General features: G+C 52.0%; 14 protein-coding genes across 14 annotated transcripts; 6 read left to right on the top strand and 8 right to left on the bottom strand.

The window, feature by feature from the left end:
- Positions 1 to 46: 46 nt before the first annotated feature.
- On the bottom strand, positions 47 to 1,255 carry IAR55_000841 (uncharacterized protein; the record flags this gene model as incomplete). Its single annotated transcript, XM_066943974.1, has 4 exons — positions 47 to 281; positions 402 to 524; positions 740 to 960; positions 1,163 to 1,255. 4 exons carry the CDS (start codon positions 1,253 to 1,255, stop codon positions 47 to 49), a joined length of 672 nt encoding a protein of 223 aa, XP_066805175.1.
- Positions 1,256 to 2,132: 877 nt separating this feature from the next.
- On the bottom strand, positions 2,133 to 4,832 carry IAR55_000840 (uncharacterized protein; the record flags this gene model as incomplete). Its single annotated transcript, XM_066943973.1, has 11 exons — positions 2,133 to 2,284; positions 2,355 to 2,528; positions 2,585 to 2,817; positions 2,880 to 3,016; positions 3,069 to 3,182; positions 3,246 to 3,817; positions 3,902 to 4,112; positions 4,172 to 4,249; positions 4,336 to 4,356; positions 4,425 to 4,522; positions 4,640 to 4,832. The coding sequence occupies 11 exons, from the start codon at positions 4,830 to 4,832 to the stop codon at positions 2,133 to 2,135; spliced, it is 1,983 nt and encodes a 660-aa protein (XP_066805174.1).
- Positions 4,833 to 5,129: 297 nt separating this feature from the next.
- IAR55_000839 (mitochondrial 54S ribosomal uL14m domain-containing protein) lies at positions 5,130 to 5,957 on the top strand (the record flags this gene model as incomplete). The annotated part of the gene is made up of 5 exons (XM_066943972.1): positions 5,130 to 5,156; positions 5,275 to 5,365; positions 5,497 to 5,668; positions 5,738 to 5,891; positions 5,949 to 5,957. The coding sequence occupies 5 exons, from the start codon at positions 5,130 to 5,132 to the stop codon at positions 5,955 to 5,957; spliced, it is 453 nt and encodes a 150-aa protein (XP_066805173.1).
- A 2,299-nt stretch (positions 5,958 to 8,256) lies between these two features.
- IAR55_000838 (uncharacterized protein) lies at positions 8,257 to 10,143 on the top strand (the record flags this gene model as incomplete). The annotated part of the gene is made up of 8 exons (XM_066943971.1): positions 8,257 to 8,463; positions 8,604 to 8,764; positions 9,060 to 9,139; positions 9,279 to 9,494; positions 9,549 to 9,631; positions 9,700 to 9,742; positions 9,807 to 9,887; positions 9,944 to 10,143. The coding sequence occupies 8 exons, from the start codon at positions 8,257 to 8,259 to the stop codon at positions 10,141 to 10,143; spliced, it is 1,071 nt and encodes a 356-aa protein (XP_066805172.1).
- Positions 10,144 to 10,445: 302 nt separating this feature from the next.
- On the bottom strand, positions 10,446 to 11,528 carry IAR55_000837 (uncharacterized protein; the record flags this gene model as incomplete). The annotated part of the gene is made up of 2 exons (XM_066943970.1): positions 10,446 to 10,649; positions 10,932 to 11,528. 2 exons carry the CDS (start codon positions 11,526 to 11,528, stop codon positions 10,446 to 10,448), a joined length of 801 nt encoding a protein of 266 aa, XP_066805171.1.
- Positions 11,529 to 11,781: 253 nt separating this feature from the next.
- Positions 11,782 to 13,230, bottom strand: IAR55_000836 (protein disulfide-isomerase domain; the record flags this gene model as incomplete). The annotated part of the gene is made up of 5 exons (XM_066943969.1): positions 11,782 to 12,251; positions 12,322 to 12,472; positions 12,540 to 12,632; positions 12,697 to 13,029; positions 13,096 to 13,230. The coding sequence occupies 5 exons, from the start codon at positions 13,228 to 13,230 to the stop codon at positions 11,782 to 11,784; spliced, it is 1,182 nt and encodes a 393-aa protein (XP_066805170.1).
- A 452-nt stretch (positions 13,231 to 13,682) lies between these two features.
- IAR55_000835 (60S ribosomal protein uL18) lies at positions 13,683 to 14,862 on the top strand (the record flags this gene model as incomplete). Its single annotated transcript, XM_066943968.1, has 4 exons — positions 13,683 to 13,826; positions 13,938 to 14,003; positions 14,072 to 14,517; positions 14,586 to 14,862. The coding sequence occupies 4 exons, from the start codon at positions 13,683 to 13,685 to the stop codon at positions 14,860 to 14,862; spliced, it is 933 nt and encodes a 310-aa protein (XP_066805169.1).
- A 266-nt stretch (positions 14,863 to 15,128) lies between these two features.
- On the bottom strand, positions 15,129 to 15,727 carry IAR55_000834 (uncharacterized protein; the record flags this gene model as incomplete). Its single annotated transcript, XM_066943967.1, has 3 exons — positions 15,129 to 15,153; positions 15,203 to 15,298; positions 15,435 to 15,727. 3 exons carry the CDS (start codon positions 15,725 to 15,727, stop codon positions 15,129 to 15,131), a joined length of 414 nt encoding a protein of 137 aa, XP_066805168.1.
- Positions 15,728 to 15,764: 37 nt separating this feature from the next.
- Positions 15,765 to 16,175, bottom strand: IAR55_000833 (uncharacterized protein; the record flags this gene model as incomplete). The annotated part of the gene is made up of 1 exon (XM_066943966.1): positions 15,765 to 16,175. The coding sequence occupies one exon, from the start codon at positions 16,173 to 16,175 to the stop codon at positions 15,765 to 15,767; it is 411 nt and encodes a 136-aa protein (XP_066805167.1).
- An 860-nt stretch (positions 16,176 to 17,035) lies between these two features.
- On the bottom strand, positions 17,036 to 17,380 carry IAR55_000832 (uncharacterized protein; the record flags this gene model as incomplete). Its single annotated transcript, XM_066943965.1, has 1 exon — positions 17,036 to 17,380. The coding sequence occupies one exon, from the start codon at positions 17,378 to 17,380 to the stop codon at positions 17,036 to 17,038; it is 345 nt and encodes a 114-aa protein (XP_066805166.1).
- A 421-nt stretch (positions 17,381 to 17,801) lies between these two features.
- On the top strand, positions 17,802 to 18,527 carry IAR55_000831 (uncharacterized protein; the record flags this gene model as incomplete). The annotated part of the gene is made up of 5 exons (XM_066943964.1): positions 17,802 to 17,885; positions 17,951 to 18,015; positions 18,085 to 18,144; positions 18,194 to 18,247; positions 18,317 to 18,527. The coding sequence occupies 5 exons, from the start codon at positions 17,802 to 17,804 to the stop codon at positions 18,525 to 18,527; spliced, it is 474 nt and encodes a 157-aa protein (XP_066805165.1).
- A 689-nt stretch (positions 18,528 to 19,216) lies between these two features.
- Positions 19,217 to 21,291, top strand: IAR55_000830 (uncharacterized protein; the record flags this gene model as incomplete). The annotated part of the gene is made up of 6 exons (XM_066943963.1): positions 19,217 to 19,579; positions 19,744 to 20,167; positions 20,245 to 20,448; positions 20,509 to 20,584; positions 20,675 to 20,921; positions 20,977 to 21,291. The coding sequence occupies 6 exons, from the start codon at positions 19,217 to 19,219 to the stop codon at positions 21,289 to 21,291; spliced, it is 1,629 nt and encodes a 542-aa protein (XP_066805164.1).
- Positions 21,292 to 21,657: 366 nt separating this feature from the next.
- On the bottom strand, positions 21,658 to 22,601 carry IAR55_000829 (uncharacterized protein; the record flags this gene model as incomplete). The annotated part of the gene is made up of 5 exons (XM_066943962.1): positions 21,658 to 21,897; positions 22,029 to 22,142; positions 22,236 to 22,292; positions 22,369 to 22,478; positions 22,550 to 22,601. The coding sequence occupies 5 exons, from the start codon at positions 22,599 to 22,601 to the stop codon at positions 21,658 to 21,660; spliced, it is 573 nt and encodes a 190-aa protein (XP_066805163.1).
- A 359-nt stretch (positions 22,602 to 22,960) lies between these two features.
- Positions 22,961 to 23,745, top strand: IAR55_000828 (uncharacterized protein; the record flags this gene model as incomplete). The annotated part of the gene is made up of 3 exons (XM_066943961.1): positions 22,961 to 23,156; positions 23,285 to 23,484; positions 23,665 to 23,745. The coding sequence occupies 3 exons, from the start codon at positions 22,961 to 22,963 to the stop codon at positions 23,743 to 23,745; spliced, it is 477 nt and encodes a 158-aa protein (XP_066805162.1).
- Between the last annotated feature and the right edge of the window lie 193 nt (positions 23,746 to 23,938).

Below are 23,938 nucleotides of genomic sequence, written 5' to 3'. Positions count from 1 at the left end.
TTGACACCCGAAGCATACCCTCCCGTGCTCGAACCACACTCCCAGCTTACAGCGCCAACACTCCCAAACCCGCTCCGACCATACCCAAAACCATAGTCATCCATCCCCCTACAACACCATCCACGTTATAAGGCTGGACCCGTCTGCCCGCGGAAGAAGCTGACGAACTGGCTGCGAAGGCCTCAGCGGAAGAGAGAACAGCCGAGTTGACGATGGACTGGTAAGATGCGTAGCTTTGGATGGTGCCTTCGGGGACGTTGGCGGTAGCGATGGTGGGGGCACTGAAGGGTTTGGTCCGATGTCAGTGCCAATTCGTGTCGCGGTTGTTTGTGATAGCAATTTGATTGTGAGATCGAACAGGTCCGGGTATGAGATTCACCGAGGCAAGCAACGGAACTCACGCAGTAGTTGGAGCGGTCCAAGTGTAATCAGTCCAATATCCATCGCCGGTGTCGACCCAATAAGTAGTGGTTCTCATGGGAGCAGCAGTGGTGGTAGCTTCAGTACCTACCACTCGTTGGGCGCTATGTAATCCGTGCGGTTAGCAAGCAGTTGAGATTGCAATGACCTGTCCTCGGAGAACACAAGGTCTCATATGCACTCCTTCTCCCTCGAGAATAGCCGAAACCGATTGGACGCGTTGGCCTTGTATTGCGTGTTCGGACCTCACAGATCTCGCTTTCTCCCTTCTCACGAAATCCCAATGGTGTGACGGAAGACATTGAACAATCGTACTCACGTTGTGGTAGGTCTTCCGTTGGCAGCAGTAGTAGTGGTCCTTCCAGTCGTGGTCCTCCTAGTAGTCGTGGAGGACGTAGTGGACAAAGTGGCGTCGGGATCATCGCCCGCTAAAGGTAAAGTGGTGGTTGCAGTGACACCAGGGGTGATGGTCTGGAGCGTGACGGTGGTGGCGAGTCCTCTGGCGTTTGTACCGGTGGAGATGACAAGGGTGTCTCCGTCCTATACAGGGGAGGAAGTCAGTTTTCGGCCAATTGTGCAGAAGTCAGTGTATGGCCGATTGTGCAGAATTCGTGGAATGGATAAGAGTGGAGATGTAGAGATGCGAGCTATGTCTTATTGGACAATGAATAGGATGGTTGGAGGAATAGAAGAAGGAAGGATGGATTGCCAAGACGTAGCGGTGCAGAGACAAATCACTCACAGCGAAAGGAAGGGTGGTAGTGAATCTTTGAGCCAAAGCCGATGACGCCAGGATAAGACTGGCGATCAAGTTCTTCGTTGAGGTCACTCGCATCTTGATGTTATGTCACTTGGTGCAGAAAGTGGAAGTGTGACAGTGGTTGTTATTGGATTTGAGGTCAGAAAGAGTTGATGACGGGCTGATCTGCCAAGTTGCGATTGCAATAGTGTATCTGTCCAATCCGATTGCAATGGTCGGAGATATCCTTCAGTCTCGAGTCAATTCAGATTGAGAAGGAGTCCGAGGAGGAGGAGGAGAAGAGGGGACAAGATCGTCCGCGACAGATTTGATGTCGATCGCGTGGAAGAGGGCGGATCAGACGGTCGGATGAAAGGAGGCGAAGAGGCGAGCGAGCGTTGACGCAGACTGGGCGGGTCGAGAAGTCTCCGTCGATTGAATGTCTTGCCAGCGAATCGTTCGAGTCTGTCAGCCGAGCTTTGAAGATGTGAGTGAACTCGAGTATGTGAATGTATCTGACGGTGATCGATGTCGAGTGAGAGAAGTGAGGAGTAACAAGGAGAAAAACAAAACCAACGAATGCGCACTACAGGGTCGTCACATTTAGATACACACTTACACCCTGGCCACTCCACGCAGGCAGTCAGGGAGGTGGCGGTGTTGTGATGAATTGTTGTTTTCTAATGACGTTCTTTGATCACCCCGTTAAGGGTCATTACAAAATTGCAAAATTGTTGATTAGAACCCAAAAATGGAAAATCCCTTAACGGCGAGTGAAGATTTTCGGGAATTAGGGTTTGTGGCACTTCCTCACGGAAGTCGTGTTTCTGTTTGGTTCCAGTCCTATTACTTATCATTCGATGTAGCATTTGAATGAATGACTTGCTCAAGGTCACAATCTGCTGATGGGAAACCGATGCAATATATGTATCCGGATCGACATACGGCCCTGGTTCCCTTTAGTCCCCCTCAATCATGGCTTGTGGACGGATGCTCCATTGCTCCCATTTTCTTTTCTGTTTTCCTTGGGCAAACCCAACGCTTCTCTCAATAATCGCACATACCACTCCTTCAATTTGGTTTCGCATACTTTTGACGATTGTTGGACAATTGTCCAAAGGTCCTCTGAGAGCACCCAGATCCTCGTTAACGACCTGCCCCACAGACTCGTTTGTGATGGACAATGTTCACTCACCCTTCCAGTCCTCGCTCTTGCTCGCGACCAGTCCACCAGTCTTGAGCCCCATCAAAGCCAGTGCACCGTCTCCGGGTGTCACCCTCTTCGCAGAGTCACTTGGTCTGCTAGGATCCACGAACCAGCTTTGAGTGGCACTGTCCAGGAGGTCCGGGTAGACACGTCCGGCCACGTCTGAAAATCGTCCCTCAATCAGTGTGGCTCGTCAACGGAACCCAGACCATACTGACCGATGATATCGACGGTGACCTCGGAGTCTGGGTCATTCAGCTGGCGGTAGACAAATCCCTTCGGAGCATTATATACCGACATGACCGGTATCTCCCCGTTAGACGTTATGGGAGTAGGCAATTGATCGTTTGCACCCTCCATGGCAAGCTCGAACACGTCACCGTATAACACACATCTCCAAGCGGTCTCGTTGATCTGTGCCTGGTCTTGTGAGACCTCGATAGCGATGACTCTGCGAACAACAATATGTCATGTCAGGAAGGCTCCCTCCCGAATGCGTTGCTGATCACGAACCGGATCTTGAGAAATACAGCGCGATCTTCTGCGCCCTCTGTTGGCGGCAGGATATCATCCGTCGGTAGGTCTGAACGATGTTTCTTCAGTCGCACCATGTCCTCGAGCCATATCCGTTCGCCACCCCACCACAAGCCCTGCAGATATAATTGTCAGTCTGACATAGCATCAGGATCGCCAGTCGCGCACCTGGTACAAGGTCTTCTTCTGCGACATGATGAGCTTCATGTCATCCTCGGTGATATCAGTATCTTGTGGCAAGATGTCAATCTTGTCTGTTTGTGTCCACGCATTCGTGATGCCCTAGGCAAACATTGCGATCAGCTCCACTAATTTTGCCAAAAGCAGTCAAGGTTTTGGGCTCACATGAGCGGTCTTCAAAGCTATGCTGAGTCTGAACACGGCGGCGTCCCATTCCCAAGGCATCTCCGAGAAACGTAATCTTTTGGCCCAGTTTGCCCTCCACTTCTGACCAATACCGATTAATGCTTCCAATTCGTCTAGCGATCTGCCCTTGTACCCTTCTGCCTCTTTCTTGACGCCTTCTCTGAGGTAGTTCTCCGCCTGATGACCAATGGCGTCCCACCCTTTCTCTCCCGCTAAAAGCTCGCTACCGATAGACCAGGGTAAGAGGTCTTTCCCATGTTTGATGATCTCGTCTGAAGGGCTGAACATTCCAAGAGGTCGGATATGGTATTCGTAATACTGTACGACGTCAGGTTTTGTCGGTTGAAGGGCTGTGGGAGGAGCACCGCCGAAGAGGGTCCATGCAGTAGATGAAGAGGCAGAAGCGACATCGCCAGACTGGAGAACACGAGTCTTGAGCGGGACTTGGGCAACAAGACCTGGCCAATGAGTGAGAGGGGTAAGACCCATACCCTTGAGCTTGGCTGGAGGATCGATATTGTTTATTCGGAACCAAATGAGTTCACCTCGACCTGTGGCCCGAAATCTGGGTCAGTCATATTAAGCGGAGATGATGCCCACAAGGAGGCGAGGTCCGCGGAAGGATGTGGACTTACGGAAACGCCGTTGTGATGTCAGTTCTTCCGCTCGTTCTGGCACGACTCCGGCCAGTCCGTCCTCCTCTTCCGCTTCACTCTGAGTAGCTGCCACCTTCTTCTTCTTCATGGGTCCCTCTTTCAGAGGCGACGTGCTCGAACCTCGCTTTATTGAACTCGTACCGGTCAAAGACTTGCGAGCTTTTCCGTTCTTACTATAAGGACAAAGGCACTGTAGTATGCGCGTCAGCTCAACTGGTTTGGCTGTCATGGCTGCAGAGGTGCACTCGCCTGACTGTGATCATCAAGGGATCTTGAGGTGTCCATCAACCAAAACGCATGTTCCAGGAATTCGGGTACACTTCGGAACTGTCAGGTGTCGTCAGCTGGCTTAATGCAACATCTAAGCCCGCGGAAGCAGCGGAGAGTCGTGCGAATAGGAGGAATCCACGCACCTTTAGAGTATTTGCTGAGCCCTGCGCAATCACCGGGTGACAGTATCAGCTCTCGTCGCTTGCCGTTGACTTTTCGAAACCCGACTCACGAAAAGGTAGAAATCTGTTCTGATGCTGTTATCAGGTTGTCTCTTTCTATGAGCGAAGAGCCTGTAGTGTTTTGGCATCGGGACCCTCTGCTGCGAAGCTGACCACGTTGATCACCCAGCATCAGCTCACGTCATCCACTATCTCGTGCTCCTTGAGCCCGTTCGGCATCGCGACATGCCGGGTCATACAGTACATCTGTCCCAAAGAAACTCACCATCGACTGGCAAGCCCAATCTCTGCGCCAAGAACTCTCCCGTCTTTTGCTCGTACAATTTGTATTTCGGATCGGAAAGAGGGACATCCTCATAGTACCAATCTGTGTTGCTAGGCGGTTGAGTCTCCGGCCAACGGGAAGGATCTCCGTCCGTCCGCGGCCAGTTCAACGCAGGATGAGAGGGAGTGCTCATTATCTCGCAGAACGATTCTCACGCGTACGTGCGCGATCAACGAGGGTCTCGTACACGAGATGAGAGCTGTCGTGGACCCGGAGACGGTACAGACAATGTTGAAACCCGCTTTTGTGTGATGTTGTTGAGACGCGCGACTTATCGGTTGATGATGTTGACAGGGACGAAACCCGAAGAAATCGACGGAATCAAATTTGGTTTCTGGGTGTTCATCTGCGTAGCAAAAGTCGTTCAATGAATCGTTACTATCTTGATTCATACGTATACTTGTCTCACACCTCATTCATACACGCCAAAATGATCGGCTTGAAAGGTGTTCTTAACGTGAGTGAGGTCTACCAGAAGTCTCCAGTTGCACCAGCTGGACAGAAGCTCTTCGTTTGAGACCTATGCCTTGCCAATTCGATCCAGTTCGCTGCTGACCTAGTCGTTTCATTTTCAGGTCATCGACAACACCGGTGCTCTCAGAGTAGAATGTATCAACGTCTTGAAAGTAAAAAGTAGACTCAAGTCTCCAGGTACTGCGACTGTCGGTGAGTAGCGTTCTCTGTCTCATCGCACGACTCCAGTACATACACATCATTTGTCTCCTTCCTCCTCTCCTATTTTTAAAACACGAAAGATCTGCTAGGGTAGCAACGACTGATCATTCATAACTCTAAAGGCGACGAAATCGTCTGTGTAGTCAACAAAGCTAGGCCGATCCCCGCGCACGAGGTGATCAAGAACCCCAGCTCATCTTCCAATATCCAAAAAATCCGAAAAGGGGACGTGAGAAGAGCCGTAGTTGTCAGAGTGAAGAAGACCGTTCAAAGACCAGATGGGAGTGTTGTCAGGTACGTCCACACTTCTCAGCTAGCCCCTCAGTACTCTGGGACAAGCTGATAGTCTGGGATGACAATCAGGTTCGATGACAATGCTGCCGTTCTGCTGAATAACAAGGGAGAGATGTTAGGGACAAGGATTGTGGGACCAGTTGCGAATGAGTTGAGGAAGGCAAAGGGGGGGGCAGCCGGTCAAGGAGGAAGATGGGGCAAGATACTGATGTTGGCTCCGAAGGTGAGTTGATATACCCGTCGATGCGGAACCGATGACAGCTGACACCAGAGTGTATAGGTTGTTTAGAATTCTGCGCGCTGGTTATCATTTTGTAGACGACCCATATCATCTCATTTCTGCATATTCATGATCTGACCTGAGTGCACTATTCTCGTTGAACCGGTATGCTCGCATCAAAATATTGTACAAACTGAAATGAGAGTATTTCGGTGTGGTCCCACGTTCGATTACAGTGATGGCGGTCTCAGCTCCTGTCAATCTGGACGTGGCTTGTGTGTGCTGGACAAAAGTCTGATTACTCGCTTCGTTGGGGACTGCTTCCAGATTTCTAGCAGAACCCTCTTCAGTCAGGTGTCAAACAAAATCATGTCTATGACTTCTGCCCCTGGCTTCTCGGAGGTTTTGTGGCTTTGACTCTGTGTCCCGATCTTTGTGTAGCTGCAGCCAAACATCGGAAGCGGAGAGTTGAACAACGCCTCCAAAAAAATCACAACATTAAAGAGCGCCTATGTGCAAGCAAATTGGATCTAGACACTGTTGGTAGAGCGGCGAAGTCTCTTAACGATCGACTGTCCCGTTTATCAGGTCCCAGGATTGCGAGTGCACCGAATCCGAGTCTCTCGCTTGAACTACTTTGCCGCCCTCCTCCTGCAATTCGACGAAGATCCCTACGTTACGATGTACACAGCTCACGTCCAAGCGTGAAATAAGGTGTTTCTCTTCATGGAGTCTGCTGACAGACGGGAAAAAAAGCGAAGCCATACGACGAACGTGTTAATGGTACCTCCTCGAGACATTCATACTCAGCCCCAGCGAAGTTAGAATAAGCTTAATGTCGCTGTTTCTGGGCGCGAAGGACTGGCAAGCTTGGCCATCCCGGTCCCCTTCCCACCCAGCAAAGAGCATAAGCTGGCGCCAAGGCCGACGATCGTCCCTCAGCTCGATTGGGTACTTGATTAATGCCTTGACTGGACTGAAGAAAACTGACAAAGTTCTCTGGAAGAATGCTCAACTTCCTTGAAATCGCAGATTACAGCAATCGTTGTCTGCCCAATTTGAAGTGTCGTGCTCTCTTTCTCTCTCCTGGTACATATATGTTTGGTGGTGAACCTATCCCATATGCCCTGTGACCGGCCGACGAGAGGTGACCAGTCGGGTGCTGCTTGATGCTTTTGGACCTATCGTCACAGCATGACTTATGAACCATCGATAGAGGAGGCTCCATCGTGAAACGCGCGAAGCTCGATCATGATAATCTGGTGAGATTGGTTTCGTACTGAGGCGAGATGGATCATCACGATGATCAGTCACTTTTCTTTCGTCTACCAGAGGGTACTCAGTATCGCCCAGTGTCAGGTAAGTTGCCAAGTTTTATTATCGCTCTCGACGTCAACCGCGATTGCCGCAGCGGTGCATCATACGGACCAAACATATGGCTTTCTTTCAAAGCGGCAGGATCACGAGGTCGACGCAGCGGTGTTCATCGACACATACCGGCTACGTAGGCGATATGAGGAAGCTCATCTCGACAAGAAGTGTTGAAGTGGAAGAGTAGGAGGGTACAGACATTTCGGGCTGCGTCGGCCACCATGTCGTACAATAAGTCTGGTGCGAAGGCATGAGCGCGTAGCATGAACCCTCTTGCTTCTAGCCGTAACGACAGATGTAAAGACGCATGATTCGCAGAGAGATATATCAATCAGAGCCACAAGACGGTCATGTCCAGAACAATGTTTGTCCACGTCAGGTCGATCAGGGCAGGGCTCTCTGGTGGCGTGAGAGTCTGGGACACGGAGGCCAAAACCCTGCGGCTACAGCCTGCCTGACTGACATTCATATCCATGCATCCAGTGGCGTCTCGTGTCCTATTCCCGTTTCCATCTTTCGTACATGTGTGCGTGTCCAATGTCGAGCGAGACTGTGCGCGGTCTCAGCCGTACACCTGAAGCAGTGGGAAGCACCTAGAACGAAGAGTGTCCGAGTGGAGTAGTGCGAAATACCAAACGACCATCCGTGGTCGAAAATACCAATAATCCTGATCCAGGGTCGGGCCGAACAGCCTGATGATCCGGAAGTATGTACGAGTGCATAATTACAATTGAGAATGAAGCGGCTTACATGATAGTACGTGCCTTTCGCCTGATCAGAAAGGCGTGGGGCTCACTATCTGCCAAAAAGAAAAGGTGGAGTGGGTTGGATGTTTCGGTAGAACGGTTGTGAAGGTATATAACATGCACACTGGGTGGGAACATGCAATTCTTGCCTTTCGTTTACAACTCCACGTATCCCATCCTCACCACGCACATCTTAAGGGCTCCTTATCGGTTGAACGTATACACCCATCACCGCAAGCTACCTCATCACAATGTCGTTCATTCGTTCCGCCCTCAACGTCTCTCGGGCCAGCTTCACCCCTCTCAAGCAACGCGCATCCTTTGTGCCCCTTCGCAGCTTCACCAAGCCTTCTTCTGTCCTTCTGAACAAGAAGGGAGACGGGTACGAGGAGCATCGTGTCGAGGTCGAGCCTCAGTTGGCTGCTATCGACGAGACGATCACGTTCGAGCACCCCAAGGTATGTATCTGACCACATTCCCTGGCTTGCCGAGCCTCCATCACGTCGCTCCTGCCGCCTCAACGATGCATCCTGCGATTACATCCGTCTTCGGCTTCCTTCGTACACGGCTGATGTCCCTTGCTTTCTCCCGCTCTTAGAAATGGTCTGGCAGACATCCCGGTCACGACATGAACCAAGGTGATTTCGGACGACACACCAAGCGAACCCTCGCCTCCTTCTCCATGGACGGTAAAGTCTGTCTCGTCACTGGAGCCGCTCGAGGTCTCGGTAACATGATGGCTCGAACTTTCGTCGAGAGGTGAGTTTTGCTCCCCGATGCAGCGATGCAGCAACTTGCGTCCTTTCACTTGCATTTGCCCCCCCCCCAACACGTCTCGGTCCTTCCTTCCGTTTGCTCCCTTTTGTTATGGCATACAAGGATATTGCGGGGTTGCATTAGGAGAGATGGGATCTTACCGGACCTGGACCGATCGGCGTTTCGCGGTGTTTTTCAAACATTTTGTTGCGTGTCGCTTTTGATATTCGATCTCTTGCTGCCCTGAAGGCAGTGTGGAGTGTGGGGAATGCTGAAACGCTCCGTGGGGTATGTTTAGTGGGGCCAACGCGATCGTCCTTGTCGACCTCAAGAAAGAGGACGCAGAGGTCGCCGCCCAGGATCTCGTCAAATGGTTTGGTGAGTCGAAACGCGTTTCAGGGGCGATCTCATCTTCCCCTCATTCCTCTCTCACCCCTTTCCCCCGTGCCCTAGTCTGTCCCTCACCTACCTTGCCCTACCGACTGAACGTGCCTTTCGCTTACTTGCTCCATTACAGTCGAGAACGGTGAAGCCGAAGAAGGCGAGATCGAAGCTCTTGGTCTTGGATGTGACGTCTCGGATGAAGCTTCTGTCCAGGCAGTCTTCGCCGAGGTTAAGCAGCGATTTGGGCGACTCGACGCTGTCGTCACTGCCGCTGGTATCGTCGAGAACTTCGTCGCACATGAATACCCTACCAACAAGATCAAGAAGTTGCTGGACATCAACGTGATGGGTGAATACCTACCGGTCCAGTAGTGTCGCTGTGCTGACATCATTGCCCCATCAGGTACTTGGTATTGCGCTCTCGAAGCCGCCAAGCTTATGCCCGAGGGCGGTTCTATCACTCTCGTTGGCAGTATGAGTGGTAGCGTGAGTTTACTTTTCATCACGCTGTGAATCAGTCTTTTCAATGGGGCTGATATGTATCAATGCTGCAGATCGTCAACGTCCCCCAGCCTCAGACTCCTTACAACTTCTCTAGTAAGTCCACCGCAGAGCATGTCGTTTCGGTTGGAATACCCAGCTAATGGCCGCTGTTGCGCAGAGGCTGCCGTTCGACACATGGCTCGATCCCTCGCTGTGGAGTGGGCCACCAAGGGTATCCGAGTGAACTGTCTTGCTCCCGGTGGGTGAACAAGCTAGCAGTACATGTCGCATTCCGCTGAACATCACCTGTCACAGGTTACACACTCACTAACTTGACCAAGGTCATTCTCGATGCCAACCCTGTACTCCGAGACCAATGGCTTCACCGAATCCCCATGGGTCGCCTCGCCGACCCCTCAGACTTGAAGGGTGCAGTGATCTACCTTGCATCTGACTCGTCCAAGTACACTACTGGTGCAGAGATCGTGGTCGACGGTGGTTACACTTGTCTGTAAGTGGACGCAGGTAGGATAGCGACGGATGATATGGACATTGCTTGTTGTGTAAGAAGTAGAGTAGGGGTGGAAGTATATAATTCAGCATGATGGATAGGATTGAAAAATCTGATACAGGATAAGGAGGGAAGGATTGGTATGCATTTTCAATTGTAGATGGTGTGCATGGGCAGGCGTAACAAAGCGCTCTGACATCGTACGAGAATTGTGTTGTCCTACGTCAACCCAGCTTTCCCAGATATACCAGGTCGTCCATGTGTCCAATACCAGGTCGGCTTCCCACTGCTAGGAAGTCCCACGCTTTACTCCTTGACCTGACCAGACTTGACACTCCACATCTCCTCTAACCTCCATCTCTCTCTCCCTTCCTCCGTCAACAGGTTGATACACACTCTCGTCCCTTTCACCGGGATCACGCTCCAATCGGAATCCGGGTCGATGCGCGGTGTTTTAGGATTGGACGTTGTGATTTTTGGGATCTCGGAGGAGAGTGGGTTTTGTAATAGCTATGGAAGGGAGGGGACAAGAACAGTTAGCGATTATGTTCACTAATGGACGTATTGGGGGATGCAGGGGTGGATGGACGCGAGTGGATATCGTCACACGATTCGTCACAATGAGCATGAATCAATGAGACGGATGTCGACCTCTTGGAGCTGCCTCTTTGGAGGGAACCCGGCGCTCGAGAAGGGTTGTGATCATACAGTGGAGATGGAAACATGAATGATGGCGTGGAGAAAGAGAGATGTGTCCGGCATTATGGGCCAAAGGAATAAACAGACACCCACCCAACGTCGTATCATCCCATCAGCTCTAGCGACCACCCCCCTCCCTCTGCCTTTCACCTGACCCACCACCACCCATTCCCAATTGCCCCCCGTCCCACCTTCCGACTCGATCATCTCCCCCTCGCCTCTCTCTTGCAATTCTCGAGAATATGACCTAGTATCGAGAAAGAGGATCGTGTGTGGTAAGATCACCTCGGTCGATTCGGATGACGGGGAAGTGAGATAGTTGTGTAGTTTCTGCAGATACGGTGGGGCGGAGGCAGGTAACGGCGCTGCGAGGAGATGTTGTGATGAAGTGGTGGTGGTGGAGGATGGATCGTAAGGTGTGAATGTAGGTCGACGAAGATGGGTTGCGTCCGATGTCTTTTCCGCTGGAGAGGAAGAGGAGGGAGTCGAGGAACGGTTCAAGAACCAAGTATTTATCTTGGGCTTGTCGAAACTTTCATCACGATCGCCATTCGAGGTAGAAGACGTATCGAGCCACTGACCGGTCGACGAGAAGGGTCGAAGTCGGGATGGACCAGCTGCACCTTGGAATCGCAAAGCTGATCTGGCACAGCGCTGACATGCACGCGATGGTTCGAGTAGGATGGACATGTCGCTCTCTCCTCCCACTAAATGCAAACGCTATCGTCCTGGACGGAATCCCAGTGATTAGTAGAAGTGATATCGAAACCAATGATGTCCGGTAACCCACGCTATATCATGTTCGAAATCCAAAATTCACGATCAAGTCGCAAGTCAAGCGGCGAACCCCACCGCGTGTGATTTCATCGTCACTTTGGACAAGACCTCAATCCGCTATCATACCTGCAAGATATGCATGCACCCGAGTAATCAACCCCAACAACTACAGCTCCTCATGCGCAATCTCTGTCTGCTCGGTCTCCACACCAATATTCGGTACCTGCTCTGGCACAGGTTCCGCCGCTCCTCCCTGATCCACCACGACCTCGTCTGGTTCCACACTTCCCTCGGGCACAGCTTCCGGAGCATCTTCCACTGGACTCGCTTCCTCTCCTCCTCCTTCTGCTGCTGCTTGATCATGTGCTCGTGCCGCAGCTGCAGCTATTCGATCTCTACGCTCTCGATCTCTTCGTTCTGCCTCGTCCATCTTCGCTTTGATAGCCGCTGCATCTTTTGCCTTCTTACCTTTGGCGTCGACATCCGAAGCCGTTTCATCAGCAGCGTTTGGGATTGGTTCAGGAGCTTTGACAGGTTTCTGTTGAGCTTTCCCAGAATTGGAACCGGCAGACGACGAAGATGTACCGTCCAACTGAGCTTGAAGCCACTCTAGAAGAGCATTGAACTTCATTGCGCCTGGATGTATGGTGATGATAAGGTACTTATCAGCTCTGACCAGTGTGACGAATCCTGTGAGCTGAGATACCTTCATATTCCGTCACGTTGGTCTTTTCCTTGGCAGCCGGTGTCCATGCTACGACCCTTGTGCCATCTCGTGTCGTGTCAGCGGAATCGAAGATGCCCACAGAGGTGAGGACAGCATGCGAAGCGGTATCTCTGACGTAGCCGAGGTGCATCTGTGGGGGGACAGCACCAATATCAGCAGATCGCTTTCAGACTGTTGAGCTCATCCAGCGAACTCGCCTTGTTCGATAACCTGTGAGCGAGGACTTTCCACAAGAAAGGTATAGATGGAGCAGAAGGATGAACGAGTAAGACGTGAGGTAGATCGGATTTCTACAAACCAGTCAGCTATCCACTATAAGCAGATATCTTGAAGTGTCTGAATCTTATAGCTCACCTCATCCAAGAACCCCTGAAGCACAGAATCGATCTTTCCATCCGCTCTCAACTTCTTCACTCTATCCGGTACCAACGTCTTCGCATATTCTATCAATGCGCCTCTCTTCCTTTCTCCATTATAATCCTTCGCGGCCCCCTTGCCAGCTCTGGGGAAAGCCTTGATCGTGGGGAACCCCTGGATCTGGTATTCTGCGCAGAGGGCCTTGTTTTTCGCGTCGTCGCAGTCGACCGCGTAGAATGGGATCAGGGGGGAGAGTGACTGTGCGGCTGAAGTGTACTCTGGTCCTAGGTTCTTGCAATGTCCACACCAGGGTGCGACGAATGCGACCATCTACAAGATGCAACAATCATCAGCGCATACTCTCGGGAAGAGTGATCAAGTTGCATGCGGACGTACCGCCGCATGTTCCGTTGCCATGACCGTTCTGAAGGTCTTTGCATCAAGATTGAGTACCGGTTGGCCATACATGCCCGCCTGAGCGGCTAAAGGCAGCACAGCCGCCGCGAGAGCAAGTGTTGGAGAGAATCGCATCTCTTTCGATCTGATAGTGACGAAGGGGTGGACCGTTGCTGCTCACGTACTCGATCCTTGTTGTTGCTATGTAATTGCTACACCCCCTCCCCTCATCTGGAAGTGGACGTCCTCCATCAGTCAGCCGAAAGGGTGGTCGTGACGTGGAGCTTTGTAGATTGATAAGGGGCGAAGATCCCAGAGATGATGTGGATATGAAACTTCTCCAAGGACATCAGAAAAGCGCCACACATCGGGATTCGGGGAAATGCTTGTATCCATCACGAAACGCCGATCAACAATTTATCCTCACTTTTGGTACACCGTTTCTCTCTCACTCGTGGCATCTACTGGGATCTGCTGCTCGTCGGTCGGTGCATAGGGCAAATTCACTTTTGTACAAAACCTATCCATACCGTTGTCTCTTTCGGTCTTCTCAACCTTCAAAACCCCACCATAAAAGACGATCCAAAATGCCTTTCGTCAAGCAGCAGAAGAACGACGCCTACTTCTCCAGGTACCAGGTCAAGCCTAGACGAAGGAGAGAGGGAAAGACCGACTACCAAGCCAGACGTGCTTTGGTCTCTCAGGCCAAGAACAAGTACGCCAGTCCCAAGGTGAGTGTCTCTGTCTGGGTCAGAAGTGGTCGTGATGGAAGTAGAGCAGGAAGGAGTGTTGAGCACTGGAGTGAAAGATCGCAGGAGCATATGAGCTGATAAATACTACAGTACAGGCTCGTTGTCCGAATCACCAACAACCAGTGTATCTGCCAGATCGTCTACTCCAAGATCCAGGTGAGCTGTTCTCCATGAGATGGAGGGTGATAGTCATGTACTGATGTTCGCATCATTCCTTACCTTAGGGTGACGCTGTCCTGGTTCACGCTTCTTCCAAGGAGCTCCCCCGATACGGCATCTCCCACGGTCTTACCAACTGGACCGCCTGTTACGCCACCGGTCTCCTTGTTGCCCGACGAGCTCTTACCAAGCTCGGTCTCGCCGACAAGTACGAGGGTGTCACCGAGCCCACTGGTGAGCTCGAGCTCACCGAGGCTCTTGGCGACGACGAGCCCCGACCTTTCAAGGCCTACCTCGACGTCGGTCTTCGACGAACTTCTACCGGTGCTCGTATCTTCGGTGCCATGAAGGGTGCTTCCGACGGTGGTATCTTCATCCCTCACAACGAGAAGCGATTCCCCGGTTTCGACCCCGAGTCCAAGACCATCGACGCTGAGGTCCTCCAAAAGTACATTGTTGGTGGTCACGTCGCCGAGTACATGGAGTCTCTCGAGGAGGAAGATGACGAGCGGTGAGTCGTACATCCTCTCGTCTGTACCTATATAACACGCATACTGATTTGAAAATCACACTTTTTAGATTCAAGAAGCAATTCGCTTCTTACCTCGCCGATGACATTGGTTCCGCCGACATCGAGGAGATGTACACCTCCGCTTACGCCGCCATCCGAGAGGACCCCAGCTTCAAGCCCACCGAGAAGGACGTCGAGAAGTGGAAGGCCGAGAGCAAGAAGTACAGGACCCCCAAGTCCACCAGGGAGCAGAAGAGGGAGAGGATCGACGCCAAGATCGCCGCCTACAAGGCCGGTCGAGCCGACGTCGAGGAGGACGACGAGGAGGACGAGGACGAGGAGTAATCGTCACGAGTTGTACGATTTTGGTTCGCTTGGATCATGCATGCGGGTCACCGAGGCAGTCGACACGGGGGCAGACATACAGTAGTCGTTTGCTGATGAACGCACAATTGGGAAAGGAAGACTGACTCGTGCATACACATAGACCTCCAGGGTGCTACAGATGGAAGAAACGAAGGAAGCAGGGGGGTGGGTCCTAGCGATTCAAGCGAACACTCTCCATGGATAAGTTACTGTGTGAGGCAAGAACTACATCCAATGAGCAGCATCTAGAAGACGCAATCCTCACAAGACCTGGCGTTTGACGTTAGTCACGTTGATGCCCCCTGATTCACACACTCACCACTCAACCTTCATAATACCAAGCTCGGCAGTACCGCCCAACTTCTCCTTGAACAAGCTGTCCGAGAGATCGATGTTGTTCGAGTTGCCACAGGATCTGGGGATGCGTGATAACAATGATATTTGGTCAGCTAATCATCCATCATGACTAGCTGTATATCACCAGCTTCTCCCCCGTCAAACCATTCACTGCGACCAACACAACAAGTACGATGAAGGAACGGTATACTTACGGACAAGCATTCGTGATGTTAGCCGTTGCCACAACACCCGTATCGATCCTCTTGATCGTGATCGTCTTCCCGCAATTCACACCGTCGTTATACGCTCCCTTGGGCGATCCGTCGGGGACGCCGAAGAGGGCGACGGTCGAGAGCGAGTCGTCGTTGGGCGAGCCACAGGCACCTGTACCCCCTCCTCCGTAGAATGTGGCGTCGCGTGGAGGGGAAAGGAACGAAAGCGATAGATATGTCAGCTTGGTCCGAGTCTGATTGGGAGATAGGAAGATGGACAGTACGGGGATCATCAGAGTGGGGTCATATTCGTATATGATAATTCAACTCTCATGGAGGGAGTGACAATGGTGAAGAATACTTATCTGTGAAGGTCTGGCCTGAGAGAAATCCAGCCGAGCTAGACTGAGCTACGGAAGCAGAAGCAGAAGCAGAGATAGAGGTAGAAGAGCTGATTGACACCGCTGAGCTCCAAGTGACTACTGCAGAAGAGGTGCCATCGGATGCCGGGCCGGTCCTCTGGGCAGAAGGCACCACGGACGGAGAGATGACCTCGGTGGCACTTGCCTCGGCAGTGGAAGATGCAAACCCGCTAGGGAAGAACGAGAGAGTCGAAGAGGAAGTGGTTGAGATGCTAGTCGAGTTGGGGGACGGGGAAGGTCGAGCACAAGCCCTGGCATCGACAAGTGGGGTGAGAAGAAATGGGATGAGGGTGAGAAGGGTGTGGGCGTCGCGGATCATTTTGTGAAGTGGTGCTGAAGAGCTTGTGAGGTTCAAAGACAGTGGTGGGGCGATGATGGTTGCCTGTATCCTATCCTGTGGTGGAGTGAATTAATGCAACGGGCCAAAGAGCTGTAGAGGAGAGGTGTAAAGATGACAGAGTAGATATAGTTGATTGATCAAGCGTTCTACACTGCGCTTGGTCTAGACTTCTGAGATCAAAGGAGTTCCATTCCACCGTTCAATCCCTACCAGGGGTAAACGCTCTCCTGTCGTACACCCATCTCCCCCGTCCCCCGCTCAGGTGATTCAGAGTCCCGACTCGTTCAGATCGGGAAGCAAGTCCCCGCAATGTAGCAGAATTGGATCTGGATCGGGATCGTGAACAATAAAACGAGGGGTCCGTGCGCGTTTCAGGAGTGTATCAGATTTACGCCACCAATCACATCCAATCTGACCTTGCGGGGAGTCCTGCTGATAGATGCGCACCTTCTAGATATGCATGGAAGGCCTAGCAGGCATCATGGCAGTATAACACTGTTCTATCATAGTAAAGCATGACCGATCCGCTCGCAGACGGTCCAAGCAATAATAACATTGACTGTTGAAAGTCATAACCATGAAGTGCCCTCCGTTGCCATCAGACAGCAATGTGAGGTAGCCAGGACGATCCGTACCCCTACGACAGGTCGAGTACGGCTCACGGATATCTCGATCGACTTGCGGAACCGATGCCCCTGTGATCCGGACTCCCAGTGCGAAGATGACCGTCTCCGTAATTATGAGGATCGCTCCTGTCACAGACTCAGCTCTTCAGTATGACTCTGCGCAAGTCGCCCAAAAGAAAGAGACGCGACTTCTCACCTATGCCACGCCCGTCATCATCCCGTTCCATACTCTTTCACCAAGCTATCATCCCACTTCTCCCCTTTCCTAACCCTTATCGGACCCCTAATCTCCCCTCTCCCCTCCCACTCCCTCACTTCCCCCCGCTGCGTGACCACTGCCCTTCCGTCTCTCACTTCCTCCCAAACCACCTCTCGCACTTCGTCCATCATCGATCGCCAATCGCGATATGTGGTGGGCGAGCTGTCGTGCAGAGCTCGTGGGATTTGGGAAGGACAGATGGTTGAGCCAGCCGAAGTTCGGGAGAGGAGGTGGTGTAGTTTGGCGAGGATAGGTTCTTTATTCGGCGTTGTTGTCGCCGTGGCGGGTGGATTGGACATTGGTAGAAAGCGTTCGTCTTTAAGAGAGATTAAGGTCGACTCAAACGCAGATGTCTTCTCCACCGACCGGTGAAGTCAAAAGCAGTCGTCGAGAGACGCCGTTTTCCGGTTAGGGCATGGGACGAAAACGCGGTCGATCGCCTGTAATCCAGCCAGGCACCATCATATCTTTCGGTGAACAAATGTACGCGTTTGACTTTTTGGTCCTCGGTCCTAGAGGTGAATTCTCTCTAGCTCGTCTTCATCGTGCTTCTTGCTTCTGTTCTACATTGCATTCGCAGCATCTCCCTTCATCCTCCCCCAAATCAAGATCCAGCTGGTCTGGTGCTCGTCCTATTTCGCACGCTCATCACGACTCGAGTCAAGCCGATCACTCCTCGTTCCGAACCCGATTCTTTCCCGTATTGCCTCTCCCCGCATCATGTTCCGACCGTTCCTCCTTCTGTTGTTTGTACTGTTTATGGCTCAGCTCTGCCTGGCGCAGAAAGCCACCATTGTGGATGACGTACGTACCTGGCTTGGTAGACCTCTTCACGCCATCTCGGAACCGGCGTTGATGTTGTCATTCAGGCTGGAGAAACTGTCGTTGTAGCTCCCACTACGGACGATTATGGGGACGTGTATTCTGCTGCCATGTGAGTGTGTCAGGCGGCCACACAAATAGCCCGTACAAAGGGAGACGGAGCTGACGTGCTATGTCAAAGCTCCACCATCACTACCACCACTCCGACACATAAAGCCGGCTCAGGCGTTTCTGCCACCAAGTCAGCAGCCTTTCCTACCTCACCTAACCTTCACTGACGGACGACACAGAAGCACACCCACTTCGCCACCTGCCAGCGCTACCAAATCCATCCCAGCAGGAAAGTGAGTTTGTTCACCATGGCCCATCTCCAATCCGTACGACAGAACGATAGACTGACAACACATCTGCAGGATCGAAGATTATAGCATGTACCAATCGTCCGTCACGGCCGCTATGAACTCTCTGGAATCTGCCTCGTGGGCAAGTTACACGGCGACAGCTACCAATCTCAACGTCCTCACGTCGGACTCTACGCAACGAGTCCGGGTGGACGGGTCCAAGCTGGCGTTCGGGATGAGGATCTGCATCTTGGCGCTGGCGCTGGGGTCCGTCGTTCTGTAAAACTTGTCTTGATCTGTATGTACTGTGTTAGTTGTGATACCTGACCATTCAGTCGATCGCACGCATGTATAACAGTATAGGTGATCAGTTCCTATCAGTCACTGCACACCACTTGAACTACACTTGGCAAGATCATGTCCATCGATCCGAATGCTCCAGAGCTGTTGAGTCGGCTAGTATCGTTTTCGAATCAGATTCGGCTAAGCCGTAGAATGTAACGCTTCTTCAGCAGAGACATGCGGACACATCAAAGCCCCTGTACATGCATGTGTCCAAACATCCAGACTGACCCATGTCTAGACGTCTGGCTGTCGCCTTGTGCATGTGACGCGAACACATGTTCGTACGGCAAGGTGATGTGTGGTGAGTTCAGTCCGGATACGGTCATTGACCGTTTTGGTGAGATTCGCTGGGAATTGGATCAACGGAATGCGCCGCGTATCTATCTGTCACTCACTACACCTCGGTGCAACGTCGCGACGGTGAATTCCATCCATCCCAGCTAGCTAACCCCCAGGACCATTCACGACATCCTATCACCACACGTCCAATCACTGCCTCACAGCACATCACCAGCGTCCACTGCATAATAACGTTCATCCATCGTCTCTCCACTGTTCACGCGTCTCGTCCCCTCACAAATCATCCTCATGAGACGGTAGATACCTTCTATACAACACTCCACCGCGATGTCCACATCCACTTCCATCGAATCAGATCCTCCGCCCATCGTTGGCATCAACGGTACTTCGACTACCAGTCCGGAAGCTGGTCCATCCAACCCCGCGTCCAACGCCAAGATCAATAACGACACCACTTTCTCATCTCTCATTCCCGACTCTTCAGACGGTGACGGTGACGGTGACGGTGACGGGACACCGCGTTCTTCCTCTGAGATACAAGTATCGCCTCGAGATCGAATAGCGCAACTCGAGAATGAACTGGCTTCCACTCAGCAGGAGAAGGAGACGCTGGGGAATCAGTACCGGGGCTTGTTGGGGAAATTGACGGCCATGAGAACGACCCTGGGCGATAAGTTACGCGAAGATGCTGTGAGTGTGTGGTGATTCGGCTCTCTCTCTTCCTGATCTGTGTGATAGGAGACGGCGCATGAGGTAGAAACTGCACGGGAAATCCGATCGCTCCTTCTGACTAGGCTGCTCGGTCCAGGATTGGGGACAACGCTGACTGATGTTCCTTGGAAATCGGTTTTTAGGAAGAGTTAGATCGAAGAGAAACGACCATAAATCATCTTTCCAACGAAATCGCATCATTGCAAAGTACCATTCAAACACTCCAATCTGAGCTCTCATCAGCATCGCAAGAATCCGCGTCACTGCAAGCCCAGCTGGCGCAATTGCGTTCGCAGTCGGATTCCTCGTCTTCTGATGTCCTGTCCCTGACCAGGGAGATGAGAGAACTGCGAGGAGAGATGGAAAGACTGAGATTGGAGAGGGAGGAATGGGAGGTCGAGGCTGGACGAGAGAGGGAGAGGAGGGAGGCGGTGGAAGAAGAGATGAGATTGATAGAGAGGAGAGAAAGAGACGAGCGAAGAGAGTTGGAAAGAGCTTTGGACGAATTGGACGGAGAGAGGGAAAGAGGGAATAACTTGCAAGAAGTCTTGAGCGAGTTTCAAGTTGGTGAGTAATTATGAAGACCGTCTCGGCCCCTAATCTAGTGCTATATGGCGGAGGCTGACTTGGGCCTATCGTTCCAGCTAAAGACTCGGAACTCCGTCAAGCGACGACAGAACTCGAAACTCAACTCCGACTCGCAGCCACCTCGTTGTCAGAGTACAAGCTTCGAGCTGCCAATGCCGAAACGCGCCTGTCAGAGGTGTCGTCCGATGCAACCCGGTCGAGTGCTCTAGAGAGGGAACTGAGGGAGAAGAATCAACTCATTGGCAAGCTGAGACATGATGGTGAGCTAAGATTCCCCAATTTGAGTGTAAGGGACCGTCGAGCTGACACTCCCTGTTCAGCCGTGGTGAATAATGAACATCTCACAGAAGCATTACGGAGGCTCAGGAAGAATTCCTCTGACAACAATGTGGATCGGTATGTCTCGGGCCGTTCCTTCTCCATCCACCCTCTCGTTGCAGAACTTACCCGCTGTTCACAATTCGTTCCGAGCTGACATACTGCCAGACGACTGGTGACGAACATCCTCCTGTCATTTCTCACCACCGCCCGATCCGACTCCAAGCGATTTGAGATGCTTTCACTTCTTTCCACAATCCTTTCATGGGACGACAATGAGCGCGAGAAGGCGGGGCTGCAACGTCAAGGCGCGACTGGTGGGCCGGCGGGCAAATCGGGATCTGACCACGGGTTGAGAAGAGGTGGTGGGAAAGACAAGGAGAGGAGTGCGGAAGAAGAGGCAGCGATGAACGAGGTGAGTTTGGGCCAGCATTGGAGTGTTCGGATACGTGTTGATGTATCGCATGCAGTCGTTCAGCAACCTCTTTGTCGAGTTCCTGCTGAAAGAAGCATCACAAGGTCAATCGACGCGACCGAACTCTTCAGATCCCCATCGCACGATATCGCAAACTTCTCTCAACTCTCCTGGACCATTCTCACCGCCCCCAGGATCATTGCCGTCTTTTTCACCGACTGGTACGTCGGGAATGAACACCCCGTACTCACGACCTAGAGGAATGAGCAGTAGTTCGAACTTGTCAGAATCGGGAAGACCTGGTATGATGGGAGGAAGAAAAGCTAGTTATGGTCTGAGGGATGTGATGGGAGGTGGGGGACATCAATGATTGTGTTGAACACGAAACATGGTAGGATCTCTCTATCCCTGTGGTGTAGGTAACGACCCACTTGCCTGTTGGATCAAAAAAGACAAAAGGTAGATAGAGGCTAGCTCTTGCGATTGCGTCTTTCATAGGTCCACTTTGCTTGTTCAATTATCATTTTGCATGGAGAAGTCATTCCGAGATATCTCGTTGGCAATGTACGATGGAAACAGTACGAGTACATTGCTCAATCGCACTCGCACAACCTACATTCCACGACATACCACATTCACATTCTGTCCCTATCTTCCACTCGACGCCGATTTCGTTTCTCCACATTCCCCAAACGCAAACAGCCGATGAATGTATGTTGATGACTCTTCTAATATACTACTCTGTCTTTCCACCGGCCTTTTCGGCAGCCTTGATGGTAGCGGCGTCGGTCTGAGGTCCGACCGGTTTACCAGTGAGAGACTCCATCAAGCCACCGGCAGTCTTGAAAGGTCGAGCGAGATCGCCCTCGGCCTTCTTGCCCCACAAGTGAAGTTTGGCGGGGTTGGACTCGAGAGTGCTCTTGAGACCCATGAGGCCTTGGATGAAGAGAGGTTGAGTGTACTTGAGGTAACCGTGCTGGGGAGAGTGAATAGATGTATCGGTCAGTGTCGCCGCGCGAATGATTCAGCCCATGGTGTGAAAGACTACAGCCCGTAGAGCCGCAGAAAGAGGTGGTTTTGCGTGCGTCGCCGGCACAGCTCACTCACCAAGAAACACATAAAGGCAACACCGACGAACAAGCTCCTCATAGCCTTACCAGTCTCGGCAAGATCGTAGTCTTTCACGGTCGTAGTGACCAATTCCGGTTTGGCGTCGGGGTTCTGGGCAACGAATACGAACCACCGGTCAGCCAGACATGCAGAATCTGTCGCTCGTTCTGTTCAACGATACTGGACGGGAGCTCCGGTGCTCACCATGGGAGCGGCTGGATTGACATATTTCAACACGGTCAAGTCGTTCCTCTTCCTGATCTACAAATGGCGGTGTCAGCGTCGAGCTGACTCTACGCCGTTCGAGCGAATGGAGCCATCACAACGTGCGACTCACCTTGAGGGTGATGAAGTAGTAGATGGCAAGCGAGATGACCTGGGAAGCGACATATCCTATTCGGAGGTAGGTGAGGACGGTAGGGTCTTCCATTGGGATTCTTCGGGCCACTGGAATTCAGCCGTGAGCATGTCAGCTTGCGGGCTCAGCGAGAAGAGCGATGGGGACGAAGCTGATTCACCTTGCATGGCACCGAGAGAGATGACGAGGTTGGTGATGGCTGGGTTGTTCATCTTGTCTGTGGTCTTATTGGAATTGCGAGGTGTTTAGGAAGATGGAAAGAACGATGTGGAAGGTTAAACTGCCATCGCTCTATCGCATGCGGGTGTTGCGGTGCCTCGTCAGTCTCAGCGCTATAAGTGACCCTTCCACGCGGGCGCCACTTTCACTCAAACGCCGGTACATCAACCGGCGATATGCGAAGTCTGGTAGTCGAGTTAGTTGGTTGACGGATCCTCCCGGAAATCATCTCCAGAGAAGAGCACCAATGCACACAACCAGCTGAGGGAACAACCTCTTCAACAACCTAGATATAGTCACAACCTCACATCCTCATCCTTCCCACCTCCTCACCCTCTCAACAATCCCCACGATGCGACCTCAAATCACGCAGACCGCCCGAGTCTTCGGTCGACGATTCAACTCCTCTTCATCTTCCTCATCTCCTCTCAACAACCCCAACGTCCAGAAGGCTGTGGAGGGTGCTCAGAAGGCTTATGCGCAAAGTGCCGCTACGGTCAAGCGAGTCGCTGGTCCTCTCGGAGAACGTGTTGGTGGTTTACTCGGTGGTACGTTTCTCCGGCGATTTAGCTCAGTGCACTAGCAATGTCCCCTGGCGGTCTCAGTACGAGAATCGGTCATGTTCGTCTTGCTATACTTGCTTGGAACTGACTTGTTTCTCTGGTCGACATCGCAGCTTACCGCGAACCCGTCGTGTACAATGCCAAAGTCGTCTCCTCTCTCGCCAAGCAAGTTTACAAGGCCGAGAAACTCGCTCCTCCTCTCGAACTCAGCACTTGGGCCAGAGCATACTCCCAAATCTACTCGAGAGCCGCCAACGTGGGATTCTGGAAGGAGACTCTGAGGACTGGCGCTTGGGCTGGTCTAGGTGTTGCTGTGAGTGATGCGCCAACTCTACCATATCGTCGTTGCTCTGGAAGGGTTGCTGACCGTGTAAATCCCATTCCTGTCCTCTCTCATTGACCATTGAACATCTTCATTTGTCATATTGTACACATTGACCCTTCCGACTATCTTTTCTGCACAACCTTCACCAATTCTCATCACTTACAACAGGCCCTCGAGGCATACGGTATCTTCTCCATCGGCGAGATCATCGGCAGGCGTCATTTGGTCGGTTACAAGCTCAAGGAGTAAGCTTGAGAGGAGAATATGGCGAGGTGGAGAGACGTCCAGCTGGTTTGCTGTTGCTGTAGATGGAGAATGGCGGGATGTCATTCTTCTCTCTCCCGATAAAAAGGTATCATGCATTGATGGGATCTATATGTCCTGTTTGCAGGTGGATTCCGGGGTCAACACCCCTTGAAGTGTTGTTCTTGACCCACGGAGA

The sequence above is a fragment of the Kwoniella newhampshirensis genome, chromosome 2 (assembly GCF_039105145.1).
Source record: "Kwoniella newhampshirensis strain CBS 13917 chromosome 2, whole genome shotgun sequence".
NCBI classification, from domain to species: Eukaryota; Fungi; Basidiomycota; class Tremellomycetes; order Tremellales; family Cryptococcaceae; genus Kwoniella; species Kwoniella newhampshirensis.
This window is presented reverse-complemented; position numbering and strand designations above follow the sequence as displayed.